At 36.1% G+C, this 14,664-nt stretch overlaps 1 protein-coding gene across 1 annotated transcript; it reads left to right on the plus strand.

Moving 5' to 3' along the window:
- Window positions 1-1,093: 1,093 nt before the first annotated feature.
- LOC117343964 (cerebrin prohormone-like) lies at window positions 1,094-14,037 on the plus strand. The gene is made up of 3 exons (XM_033906534.1): window positions 1,094-1,502; window positions 11,300-11,412; window positions 13,808-14,037. Exons 2-3 carry the CDS (start codon window positions 11,305-11,307, stop codon window positions 13,946-13,948), a joined length of 249 nt encoding a protein of 82 aa, XP_033762425.1. The 5' UTR covers window positions 1,094-1,502; window positions 11,300-11,304; the 3' UTR covers window positions 13,949-14,037.
- Window positions 14,038-14,664: the final 627 nt, after the last annotated feature.

Below are 14,664 nucleotides of genomic sequence, written 5' to 3' on the forward strand. Positions count from 1 at the left end.
CCGGTTACTCTAATGGAATAAATTAAATTGAATATCAATTGATATGTTCGAATTCTGGACATTTCAAATACAGTATTTTTGTACAATTTTCTCGGTTATCCATATCGCATGGATAGAAAAACAAACAAACAAACAAAGTGAAAGCAAACAAACAAAAACTAACACCCGACACCCTAGATATTAAAAAAAAAATGCTGTCACTTTTATGCATATTTCATCAATTGCAGCAAAAGTAACCCCCTTACGTAATCAGCAAACTGCTTCAACCCTTCTTCGTTTTGATATTGATGATGCGAAAACCAAATTTTCTGCATTGGCATTGACGTTGTCGACATATCTTCAGAAAAACTTGGAAGAACTTTTTACTCCCCTTGGTAACCTAGACGAAAATCCGAATCCTTGGTGATATATAGGAATTATAGGACGTTATAACACTAAAACGATCACATCACTTCTATCGCTAACTCGACACGACACCTATTACATGTATATTGAAGTGGGTGTATCTTATCGGCGTCGTTTGTGTACTTTAATATGAGATATCTGTAACGATGACATAATTGTAAGGGATATTCACTGGAATTCACTTAATACTACAATATCAGCTGTTGTTCTTTATATGTATATATAAATGTAACTCAAAATCCCTTTCTCTGAATACATGTATCTGTTTTAGAAATCGCGAATTCGCTTTTGTATTTAAATTTTCATGCGAAAATGACAATAAACAAATTGGCACCAACAGGCAGACAGCAATGCTTGTACGAACACGGGGGGAATACAACTATACCTAAACCATCATAGACAGGCACATTCTACACAGGCCAATGCTGTTTCTGCTCTAAACCTGAAAACATTTCCCTTTCCGCACCAGAGGAGTATTTCAGTGTTTTTGGACACCCAAAGCGTTCAAGCGTCATGTTCACTGTATTTCTCATTCGTATTTAAAGTGTTATCGGAAGGAAAGCCAAATGAAGCTAACAGGTAATTTGTCCTTTGTAATTATAGTGTATGTTAAGTGTAGGGATTGTTAGAAGACTCCCTGATTACTCGAGTGGGCTTGACCATCGCTCTAATGCGACGGTGACGATTTGTGCGGACACTGTTGTAAGGGTCAATACACAGATAGTGGTATGATACGGGTTTGGAAGACAGACAGGGTGATACGTCATTCTGCGATCGGTCGACAACTATACACAAGACACTTCATTATCGTATTTGTCGAACCAATTCTCTGTTCTATCAAAACGTATTAAGGTAAACTTTGTCATGAAAACCGTCGGTGTATACCAAGTGTAATTAAAACAACATACCTATCAACAAGGCCAGAGGTTTGACTCAAGAGTAAGTGTGAACCACGTCAATGAGGAGGAGGGGAGCAGAGGAGTAGCTATACGGCGGTATAAGTGTGCTAAGATCACGTGGTTTCAGCACTCGAGAACGGAGCTGCACAAGTACTGCACCATCTGAGGCAATTCTGTCGTAGCCAAGGGTTTGATAAGGTAAGACTTCACGTTTATGTTGGAAACTTCTAAGATTTACACAGGTAAATTTATATAGTGATTTCATACTCGTGTTTAAAGATATAAGATATATGTTAGCGGCCAAACGCTTCTTTCTTGAGACATTCGCAAGGTCTGGTTTGTTTTTTGTTTGTTTTTGTTTTTAACAATAGGTACATCTACATATGATATATATTAACACACAATATCATAGTTCATTTGTGATGTAATTACTTGTTGAAGACATGTTTTTGCTGAATTAAATTGAAAATAATTTTGTCATAGATAATGCCATTTTAATTCTCATGAAAGCCAGACGTTGTAATAATTTACGAAAATATTTTCCGCCTTCTTGTCGTGCCCGCGATCATCCTTTCACTGTTTAATATTATGATTGAACGTTCTAACTGTAATTAGACTCGTGTATTATGTTTTATACGTTTAATCTATTAAACATTCATTCGATTCAGATTTTGTAATAATTGTATTTGATTAATTCCGTGAATTAGACATTTATCATAAAATGTATTACCGTACAAACGGTTCTCTTGCTATGGGTGATTTTTAGATTTTTTAAAAAGGTATCTTTGAAAGTGTGATATTGATGTTTCTTCTGTGTCAAAATAGTTCATTTCATTTTCTACATAATCTACTTGAATGAATATGGCAAATGGATGGATCAATGTATTTCATGTTGTGAGTGTCATTATTTTTTGTTTTTCGTTTTTTTGTGTGTGTGTTTTTGTTGTTGTTTGGCCCTAGCTTAAGGTAGATTGATAATAAAACAGGACACAAACTGAATATGTACGCTGTGATATAGGTATAGATGTAGGAAAATTCAATTAACAAAGGAAAAGGAATCGGATTGAATATCGAATTATCGTAGATGTTTCAAAAGTCATGCGGAAGTACATACCGTCTTAACACTAACCAGTCGGATCAGGTTATATTTGATCTCTCGTGATTTTGCTAAAAACAATTCATTCTCGACTTTGTATTATCCTTGTGTATTTTGACACATCCATAAATATGCCACCTTAATATTTCTAAATATAAACGAATCAGTCTAAAAAAATATGTGAAGGTTTGTAGTTTCATGATGTATGATATTATAGTGCATGTATCAGATTGTCGCCGGTGTAAATCTACCTAAGGTCAGTTTTCAACGTTAAATATGGACCCTAAATTCCGTTGAAAATAGGTCGTGTCGTTTGAAAATGACAGCTTAAAAGGTCATTTTTCAACAGATGGTCTGTTGAAAATTGACAGTTGAAAATTGATTGTTCAACACAAACTTCACCGATCTACTCCATTTGACATAAAAAGCATGGGTTCAAGTTTAATCAGCCCTCTCTCTTCCCTGTAAGCGCCCTCTCTGAGTAGGTGTAGGATCCCAATTCATCGTCCTATATATAGTAATGTATTGGCCGTTCCTCCACATATTTTGTTCGACGGATACTTTTGATATTTTTTAAGCACACTCTCAGACCATCGGATATTCGGGCTCGGTTGTTTATTACGGGAGTTTTGAGATAGTGAAAATGACGTAAAAATATTTGATTTGAGTACGGTATTCCCACCAAAATATGACGATATATACACATATATGTAGGTATCTGTTTTCAACATTAATTATAAGACCAACTGCTTTTACCAGCTAAAGAGCAATGACCATGATCTACTTGGCGACTTGGTCGATGTGATCTACTTGGGGATGACATCATGTATATACTTTACAAGCCCGTGATCTCTTTTACCACCATGGTTTACTAAAATTCTATTGATCAGTTTTTCGTTTGGGATGAAACTTTTGTTTATTAAATTAGCTTACCGTCTTGGTTTTTATGACCCTTACAATTTATAGATTTCTAAAATGCATTCCGTTGTTCAAATTTAGACTGGATCATTTTTATACATTTTTATGCGACGCATGATTATACTTCATGCACATGGAATAATGTACATTGTCCAGAACAATGTACAATATTTATATTTTTAATTCAGACTCAATGAACCTACCACAGTTAACTCAAGTCATTTTTCAATGAACTATATCAAGTCCGGCGTAGGAATACATTTGTCGAGCTTTGACTATATTTTTTTTAATTCCTTTTAAAAGTGATCATAATTTATTTATATGAAATAAATTCCATGAAAGATAATATTTGTTTTAATTCGTTATTAAGTTTGTTCACGAAAGAAATCCTGAAAGTAATAACCACATGTCGGTAAGTTCCGTGGTAGACTTGCACAAGTCCCTATTTGTCAAGTACAAAATATTATACAAAAATATCAAAAAATATAAATATAAGGATTGAATAAAGTTATGTTGAGGTGTATGGGGGTATAAACCTCAATAGGTCTTGAGACAAATTTATTATGAACTGCGACCCCCATACACCTCAACGTAACTTTATTCAATCCTTAATTGTCCAACCATCCGTAGGTAAGCCTGGTAAATGATAGCCGCAATATACCACTCAATTAAAGAGATTTCTCTTTAGCTCGTTCGGTTGAGTGTTAGACTAGCAAGCCAGAGATATCTGATTCGATCTCTAAAATATACCTGCATTCATATTTAATTAATTAAATACAATGTTGTATCTCAACAAAACAAATACATGTATACTTTTTTTTGCAAATAGTTTATTTAAACCAGCAATTCCTTTACTACACAAATGATAAGTTTCGATTTGAATGGATAATTTGTGACTGTTGCCCGGGTAATGCATTTTACGAGTACTACAAGTTTTTTCTATTTTACAACAGCTTTCTCTGCAAAATTCCCAATGTAACAGAACAGATTATTATAGATCATGCAAATTATATTTTTCCATGTCCCTAACCATGATACTTATGTTCCAATCCTTCAGTTTTATATACGGTACTTCGTGCTACCCAACATTCAAAATTTGAATGTCGCATTTCGTATGTCGCGCTACACAGCATTCAAAATCTGAATATCGCATGTCGTTTGTCGAGCTGCATGCCATTCAAAAGTCCCCTAGTTGGCCATTGATTACATTTGAATGTCGTATGTCGATCTACAGACATTCAAAAGTTCCCTCGTTGGCTAGTGAAAACATCATGACCATGCTTCACATAAGCGAAATAAATGAATAACCCATCGCTTGACCTTGAACTTTGACCCAGTGTCCTTGACATTTAGTGTGATAAATTCGGTCAAAATAATCGAGTCGACAGGTGGCTTTAGTTACGAAATGGTTAGCCATTTGTAATAAGGTCAGTTTTCAAAGGGGGCCATATTTCACGTGTCGGAGTGAAGAATACGCTGATGGTGCAATTTTCAATGGCATTCAGGGTCAATATTCAACGGTGAAAACTGACCGCGGGTCAATTTTCAACGAGGGTCCCTATCAACGTTACATCGGCAAGGATAATATCAATATTATCAAATTTCATTGAGGTTTTCAATATGTCAATCAATGTCCTGTAGTTGCTAACACGAGTGTTTGGCAGCTTAAAAATATTGCCCCCAGGGTTGAGATCCCCCTGTTTTACTCCCAAGGGGATGAATGATTGTTTTTCTCTTACCCTGTTTGTCCCGTTCGTATCGAAATTTAGCGTTACGTCAATGCAAGACAAAGTTGACTTGATGTGATCCAATTCTTGACGTGACGTCATTGTATTGTTCACATGACGTCATAACGACCCATTGTATCAATGACGCGTCGTTATACATGCAAAGAGCACGTGTAGCTTGTCTCAGCCCTAGGGCGAGACAACAAAGTTCTCTAAACCTGGACAGCGATATCAGTACTTTTATCAGGGTGAGATTCTTTCTAGGCGACTGAATTTGGGCTATTATCTATTTGTTTGTTTTTTATTTGTTTGTTTTGCTTTGTTTGCTTTGTGTTTTTGTTTTGTTTTTGTATTTGTTTTTTTTTTCTTCTTTCTTTTCTAAATATTTCTTGAGCGTTCGCCCCTATGACCACGATCATAAATTCTGTCTCCGTTGAGATAAATCACTCGGCCTAATGATGACGCTTACCCGAATTATACCCCGATGAGTGACTACAATATGTAAAATAAGTATTTGCCGCAGTCCGAATGATAGCGCGATGAAGTCAGTTCAATAATAAAACTCCCGAGGGGCGAGTCATGATTTTGTTATTCCATGTTGATATATTAGCGCTTTAATGGCATTTTAATAAATCGTGTAGAATTGGCATGTTAAACCCGTTACAAACAGATATAAACAAATACTGACCTTTAGGTCAAGGGACATATTGACGTACATAAACGGCAGCTGTTTACGAAATTCTTAATTCCACCTGTGTGTTTTCTCAGATATTCGTCATGTCCGTGTTTCTATACTCCCGTCGTCATGTGACATTTGTGGTAGAACCCCAAACAGCGTAATGTTTATACCACCTTTGCTGGTGAAAAATAATTAAATTATCAACTTTTTTCAGGTGAATACGAGGATTTATCAACCCGAGGCCGGAAGCCGTGGTAAATATCTCTTTCGAAGGTTGATATATCCTCCGTATTAACCTTAAAAAAGTTGAAAACTGTTTTATTATATATTCTCGCTACTTCCTCCTCAGAAATTTTTCCAAAACGCGTTTTGTCCGTTTTGTTTTCGCCTGTCATAACTGAAGCGACCGACTCATCTGCCATATTCACTGTACGGAGTTTTTACTGGCTCTGATTGGTCAATATATTTCAGCGAGTGTTTTTTTTCAGTTAATAGTCTGCGAGGCTCACGGCGGGGGTTTTGGATTTCAACATTAACCTCTCGTGCAGATTTTCGTCATTGCAGGTTAATATCGCATCTAGTTTTGAACTGTGAGGACTGTTTAGACCAATCAGCGTTCAGTAAATAGTGCAGTCATATGATAACAGAAATTATCTACTTGTTGAATTCGGAACGTATATCATCACATCACCAGTGGCGAAGGACAATTTTATTCTGACCAATCAGAACGGAACTTTTCATTCACCTCAACGAAATCCGCCGTTGGTTTTGCTCTGATTCAAATGAAACAAAGTCAGAATAAGTAGATTTTTTGCTACAACTTTGCAGTCTTGTACATTTATTGTAAATAAATACTCATTTGATAAAAGTTATACTTGCGATCTTGCCTGGTAATAGCGCAAAACGCTGAAATTTCGCTGAGTAACTAAACGACAATGTCCTTTCAAACGTAACGTCATAAGGATTCGACGAAATAGACCAATAGTTTTCTCTATTAATCCACACTCTTGAAAAATATCAATATTCTGTCATGCTTGTTAAATATATGTTATAACGCCAGTCACTATCCTTCATTCATATGACGAATATCATAGTTTTGGGCAATAGGCCGTCTGTATCTCTACCCTAGAGTACACGTACATACATGTATATAAATCAAAGAGGAGGATTCGGCGGTCGCTTGTGCGCTAGACCCTCTCCCTACTGGTACGGAGGCTGGCATATATGGACGTGAATGTTACGCTATAGTTGCTCTAGACGACATGACTAATCTTGATACAGGTGAATTGTAAATGCTATGGATTTTGAATTAATCTTACAGGTTCGGTATCATGCTAAGGGCCAACGATATTGAAGTCATGCATGACCATACAGCAACAGAGTTCTCGTGAAATAAATACGGTATTCTGAAACAAGCCGAAACGAATGAATTTGATTTACAATTTAGCGTTTAGTAAAGATTTATTGCCTGCAAAACAATAAAACGTTGCAGACATTTGTCTATGAATGTAAAGATTGTTTCACGAGTGTATTAAAATCTGTAACATTAAATCATAAAATGTTAAAGTAGAAAATGGTCGATCTTGCTGGTGCATAGTTTATTTTGCGTGGTTGGTGTCTGCTCCCGAAAATGGCTAAATGTACTGGGTGCATTAAATGTCAACACTCAAATGATCTGAGGATATTTTTTGCAGAAAACCTGGCAATCTGCTTCACCATTCAACACATTAAAACATAACCGGTAGCAAAACCAATTATTTGTTTATAATCTTTGTCGGAAGGTTCCTAGCAGCTTCAGTCTCTGTAGCATTTCGTCAAATAATACCCTTACCGAAAAACATTTTGTGATAACAGATTAACACCATAACAGTTAGTGATAGCATATTAACTATATAACAGTTAGTCATATATCGTCTTTACCACAAATCAGTTCGACAAAGCATAAAAACAGTTCGTCAAAGTATATTTACTACATAACAATTCGTCATAGCATATTACTACACAACAGTTCGTCACGTGGCATATTTACTACACAACAGTTAGTCACAACAGTTCGTCACGTGGCATATTTACTACACAACAGTTAGTCAGAACAGTTCGTCACGTGGCATATTTACTTCATAACAGTTAGTCACAACAGTTCGTCAGGTGGCATATTAACTACACAACAGTTAGTCACAAAAGTTCGTCACGTAGCATATTTACCATATAAAAGTTCGCCTTGTAACGTATTAACTACAAAACAAATAGTCATATAGCATATTTACTACATAACAGTTCGCCACATAGCACATTTCCATTTTTCTACACAAATAGTTAAGCAGAGAGCATATTTACTAAACAAAATTTCAACAAATAACAATTTTAGGGGTCATGCCGTATAGTGTTGTATATATATATAACCGCCATATCTATTTTTAGGGGTCATGCCGTGTAGTGTTGTATATATATATAACCACCATATCTATTTGTAGGGGTCATGTCGTGTAGAGGTGTATATATCTATAACCACCATATCTATTTGTAGGGGCCATGTCGTGTAGTGTTGTATATATCTATAACCACCATATCTATTTGTAGGGGCCATGTCGTGTAGAGGTGTATATATCTATAACTGCCATATCTATTTGTAGGGGTCATGTCGTGTAGTGTTGTATATATCTATAACCGCCATATCTATTTGTAGGGGCCATGTCGTGTAGAGGTGTATATATCTATAACCGCCATATCTATTTGTAGGGGCCATGTCGTGTAGAGGTGTATATATCTATAACTGCCATATCTATTTGTAGGGGCCATGTCGTGTAGAGGTGTATATATCTATAACTGCCATATCTATTTGTAGGGGCCATGTCGTGTAGAGGTGTATATATCTATAACTGCCATATCTATTTGTAGGGGCCATGTCGTGTAGAGGTGTATATATCTATAACTGCCATATCTATTTGTAGGGGCCATGTCGTGTAGAGGTGTATATATCTATAACCGCCATATCTATTTGTAGGGGCCATGTCGTGTAGAGTTGTATATATCTATAACTGCCATATCTATTTGTAGGGGCCATGTCGTGTAGTGTTGTATATATCTATAACTGCCATATCTATTTGTAGGGGCCATGTCGTGTAGAGGTCTATATATCTATAACCGACATATCTATTTGTAGGGGCCATGTCGTGTAGTGTTGTATATATCTATAACTGCCATATCAATTTGTAGGGGCCATACCGTGTAGAGGTGTATATATCTATAACCACCATATCTATTTGTAGGGGCCATGTCGTGTAGAGGTGTATATATCTATAACTGCCATATCTATTTGTAGGGGCCATGTCGTGTACAGTTGTATATATCTATAACTGCCATATCTATTTGTAGGGGTCATGTCGTGTAGAGGTCTATATATCTATAACTGCCATATCTATTTGTAGGGGCCATGTCGTGTAGAGGTGTATATATCTATAACAGCCATATCTATTTGTAGGGGCCATGTCGTGTACAGTTGTATTTAAGCAATAAACTGCCTAGATGCGGCAGACCTACTGGTATAACTGCCACATGTGTGCCATGTCATGTAGAGGTGTATATATCTATAACCGCCATATCTATTTGTAGGGGCCATGTCGTGTAGAGGTGTATATATCTATAACTGCCATATCTATTTGTAGGGGTCGTGCCGTGTAGTGTTGTATATATCTATAACTGCTATATCTATTTTTAGGGCCATGTCGTGTAGTGTTGTATATATCTATAACCGCCATATCTATTTGTAGGGGCCATGTCGTGTACAGTTGTATATATCTATAACCGCCATATCTATTTGTAGGGGCCATGTCGTGTACAGTTGTATATATCTATAACCGCCATATCTATTTGTAGGGGCCATGTCGTGTTGAGGTGTATATATCTATAACTGCCATATCTATTTGTAGGGGTCATGCCGTGTAGTGTTGTATATATCTATAACCGCCATATCTATTTGTAGGGGTCATGCCGTGTAGTGTTGTATATATCTATAACAGCCATATCTATTTGTAGGGGCCATGTCGTGTTGTGTTGTGTATATCTATAACTGCCATATCTATTTGTAGGGGCCATGTCGTGTTGAGGTGTATATATCTATAACCGCCATATCTATTTGTAGGGGCCATGTCGTGTAGTGTTTTATATATCTATAACCGCCATATCTATTTGTAGGGGCCATGTCGTGTAGAGGTGTATATATCTATAACCGCCATATCTATTTGTAGGGGCCATGTCTTGTAGTGTTGTATATATCTATAACCGCCATATCTATTTGTAGGGGCCATGTCGTGTAGTGTTTTATATATCTATAACCGCCATATCTATTTGTAGGGGCCATGTCGTGTAGAGGTGTATATATCTATAACAGCCATATCTATTTGTAGGAGCCATGTCGTGTAGAGGTGTATATATCTATAACAGCCATATCTATTTGTAGGGGCCATGTCGTGTAGTGTTGTGTATATATCTATAACTGCCATATCTATTTGTAGGAGCCATGTCGTGTAGAGGTGTATATATCTATAACAGCCATATCTATTTGTAGGGGCCATGTCGTGTAGTGTTGTATATATCTATAACCGCCATATCTATTTGTAGGGGCCATGTCGTGTAGAGGTGTATATATCTATAACCGCTATATATATTTGTAGGGGCCATGTCGTGTAGAGGTGTATATATCTATAACCGCTATATATATTTGTAGGGGCCATGTCGTGTAGAGGTGTATATATCTATAACCGCTATATATATTTGTAGGGGCCATGTCGTGTAGAGGTGTATATATCTATAACCGCTATATATATTTGTAGGGGCCATGTCGTGTAGAGGTGTATATATCTATAACCGCTATATATATTTGTAGGGGCCATGTCGTGTAGAGGTGTATATATCTATAACCGCTATATATATTTGTAGGGGCCATGTCGTGTAGAGGTGTATATATCTATAACCGCTATATATATTTGTAGGGGCCATGTCGTGTAGAGGTGTATATATCTATAACCGCTATATCTATTTGTAGGGGCCATGTCGTGTAGAGGTGTATATATCTATAACCGCTATATATATTTGTAGGGGCCATGTCGTGTAGAGGTGTATATATCTATAACCGCTATATATATTTGTAGGGGCCATGTCGTGTAGAGGTGTATATATCTATAACCGCCTATATATATTTGTAGGGGCCATGTCGTGTAGAGGTGTATATATCTATAACCGCTATATCTATTTGTAGGGGCCATGTCGTGTAGAGGTGTATATATCTATAACCGCTATATATATTTGTAGGGGCCATGTCGTGTACAGTTGTATATATCTATAACTGCCATATCTATTTGTAGGGGCCATGTCGTGTAGTGTTGTATATATCTATAACTGCCATATCTATTTGTAGGGGTCATGTCGTGTAGTGTTGTATATATCTATAACTGCCATATCTATTTGTAGGGGCCATGTCGTGTTGAGGTGTATATATCTATAACCGCCATATCTATTTGTAGGGGCCATGTCGTGTAGTGTTGTATATATCTATAACAGCCATCTCTATTTGTAGTGGCCATGTCGTGCAGATCTTCTCTCGTGTTTCTAGGACTAGTGTTTGTCCTGATGATCACCAAGAGTTCAGCGCGATCAGTTGAAAACTCGCTGAGTCAAAGAGAGCGCCAGGTAAGAATACAGAAACACCGTATTTAACAGAAAAGCAGAAAAGGCTGAGCAGTTTGTTATCAGTATAACATAACCAGGCAACAGTTGTCTTGCTACAGAGTCTAGGTGATCATGAATTTGCGTATCAATCAGATCGCCTTTAAGACTAATGTCCTGTACATTGCATTACAAATACCCTGTACATTACAGGACTAATAGACTGTATATTACACGATGTATGTCCTGTGCATCACAAGTCAAATTCTCTGTATATCACAAGGCTAATGTCCTGTATATTACAAAACTAATACCCTGTACATTACAAGACTAATATCCAATACATTACAAGATTAATGTCCTATACATTACAAGACTAATACCCGGTACATTACAGGACTAATACCCTGTACATTACAAGACTAATACCCGGTACATTACAGGACTAATACCCTGTACATTACAAGACTAATATCCCATAGATTACAAGACTAATGTCCTATACATTACAAGATTAATGTCCTATACATTACAAGATTAATGTCCTATACATTACAAGATTAATGTCCTATACATTACAAGATTAATGTCCTATACATTACAAGATTAATGTCCTATACATTACAAGACTAATGCTGTGTATATTATAAGACTAATACCCTGTAGATTACAGGACTAATGACCTGTACATTACAGGACTTATGCCATGTACAGTACACGCTAAAGTACTATACATTACAAGACTAATATCCCGTACATTACAAGACTAATATCCCGTACATTACAAGACTAATATCCCGTACATTACAGGAATAATACTCTGTACATTAAAAGGCTCATCACCTTTATTTTAAGTCTCGTACATTACAAGACTAATGTCCTGTACATTACTTATTATTTCCCTGGTATGAATGTTATTTCCCCTGCATGGAGACTATTTCCCCTGAATGAAAATTATTTCTCCTGTATGAAAATTATTTCCCCTGTATGAAGGTTATTTTCCCTGTATAAAGATTATTTCCCCTGTATGAAGATCATTTCTACTGTATAAAGGTTATTTCTCCTGTATGAAAATTATTTCCCCTGTATAAAGTCTATTTCCCCTGTATAAAGGTTATTTCCCCTGTATGAAAGTTATTTCCCCTGTATAAAGGTTATTTCCCCTGTATGAAAGTTATTTCCCCTGTATAAAGGTTATTTTCCCTGCATAAAAGGTTATTTCCCCTGTATAAAGGTTATTCCCCTGCATAAAGGCTATTTCTCCTGTAAGAGGTTATTTCCCCTGTATAAAGGCTATTTCTCCTGTAAGAGGTTATTTCCCCTGTAAAAAAAGGTTATTTTCTCTGTATAAAGGTTATTACCCCTGTATGAAGTTTATTTCCTCTGTATAAAGTTTATTTCCCCTGTATAAAGTTTATTTCCTCTGTATAAAGGTTATTTCCCCTGTATAAAGTTTATTTCCCCTGTATAAAGGTTATTTCTCCTGTATGAAGGTTATTTCCCCTTTATAATGGTTTTTACTCTATATAAAGGATATTTCGCCTGTATGCAGATTATTTTCCCCGTATAAAGGTTATTTCCCTGTATAAAGGTTATTTCCCTGTATAAAATTATTTCCCCTGTATAAAGTTTATTTCCCTTGTATGAAGTTTACTTCCCTTGTATAAAGGTTATTTCCCCTTGTATCAAGTTTATTTCCCTTGTATGAAGTTTACTTCCCTTCTATAAAGGTTATTTCCCCTGCATAAAGGTTACTTCCCTTGTATAAAGGTTATTTCCCTTGTATAAAGGTTACTTCCCTTGTATGAAGTTTATTTCCCTGTATAAAGGTTATTTCCCCTGTATAAAGGTTATTTCTCCTGTATGAAGGTTATTTCCCCTGTATAAAGGTTATTTCTCCTGTATAAAATTTATTTCCCCTGTATAAAAGTTATTTCCCCTGTATGAAGGTTATTTCCCCTGTATGAAGGTTATTTCCCTTGTATAAAGGTTATTTCCCCTGTATAAAGGTTATTTCTCCTGTATAAAATTTATTTCCCCTGTATAAAAGTTATTTCCCCTGTATGAAGGTTATTTTTCCTGTATAAAGGTTATTTTCCTGTATGAAGGTTATTTCTCCTGTATGAAGGTTATTTCCCCTGTATAGAGGTTATTTCCCCTGTATGAAGGTTATTTCCCCTGTATAAAGGTTATTTCCCCTGTATGAAGGTTATTTCCCCTGTATAAAGGTTATTTCCCCTGTATAAAGGTTATTTCCCCTTTATAAAGGTTATTTCCCCTGTATGAAGGTTATTTCCTCTGTATACAGGTTATTTTCCCTGTATGAAAGTCATTTCACCTTTATAGAGATTATTTCCCTTGTTTAAAGGTTATTTCTCTTTTATCCCCAAATTGAATGTAATTGTTTTGTTTATTACAGGATATTATGGTGCTAGCTGCGAGGATTATCAAAATTGCAATGTCAGCGTCATCTTCCTCGAATGACGTCATGGACAAGCGTAACGCAGGAACAATCGACTCCTTGTACAATTTACCGGATTTATTCGCCGCTGGAAAATGAATAACAAACATGGCTGACATGTTCATAGCAATGCTATTTATTTAATCCGATGTACAGTTTTCAACAAAAAGCATACTGTTTGAAAATTTGTTCCGTGTTTTATTTGTTTGTTTGGTCTTGGAATTTTCTCTTTTCTTTGTATGGTAGCCTGATTAAATGTATGTATTAAGAAAAGGAGTCGTTTGAAAGTATCACATTCAAGCAATATATCTAGGTTTGGGGTACATTCTATAGATCGCATGACAAATCAAGAACTCGAAAATCGCCCGTCTTGTTACTTTTCGATTTGATTCATTATTTCTTGTTCTCAGGACAAATTCACTTACAACGTAAGTATTTCGACTTCATTGCATACAAGAGACCTAATTTGCATATCCATTGTTTAAGATGTAGATATGCTATTGTAGTATTTTACCCCTGAGAGGACCAACGTGATTTTATTATTGGCTTGTGTATCAAAACTTTAACAAAACAAAAAGTTAAATACGAATAGAGATATCTCACTTCGGCACTGCTGGTGCCATGTTGACACATGTATTTACGCAAAGGTCTATGAAAACAATAGGGTCTGACAGTCTTTGAGGATTCTGCTTCCTGTAATATAAATCAATACATCAATAGCAGTATCTAAGGTCAAACAGTGTTTACTGGTGATAGGAGCCGCAGAGGGCAATACAACAATGGCGAATGCCTGCTAATGAAATTGAAATGCTTAC

This window comes from Pecten maximus, chromosome 15, assembly GCF_902652985.1.
Source record: "Pecten maximus chromosome 15, xPecMax1.1, whole genome shotgun sequence".
NCBI classification, from domain to species: Eukaryota; Metazoa; Mollusca; class Bivalvia; order Pectinida; family Pectinidae; genus Pecten; species Pecten maximus.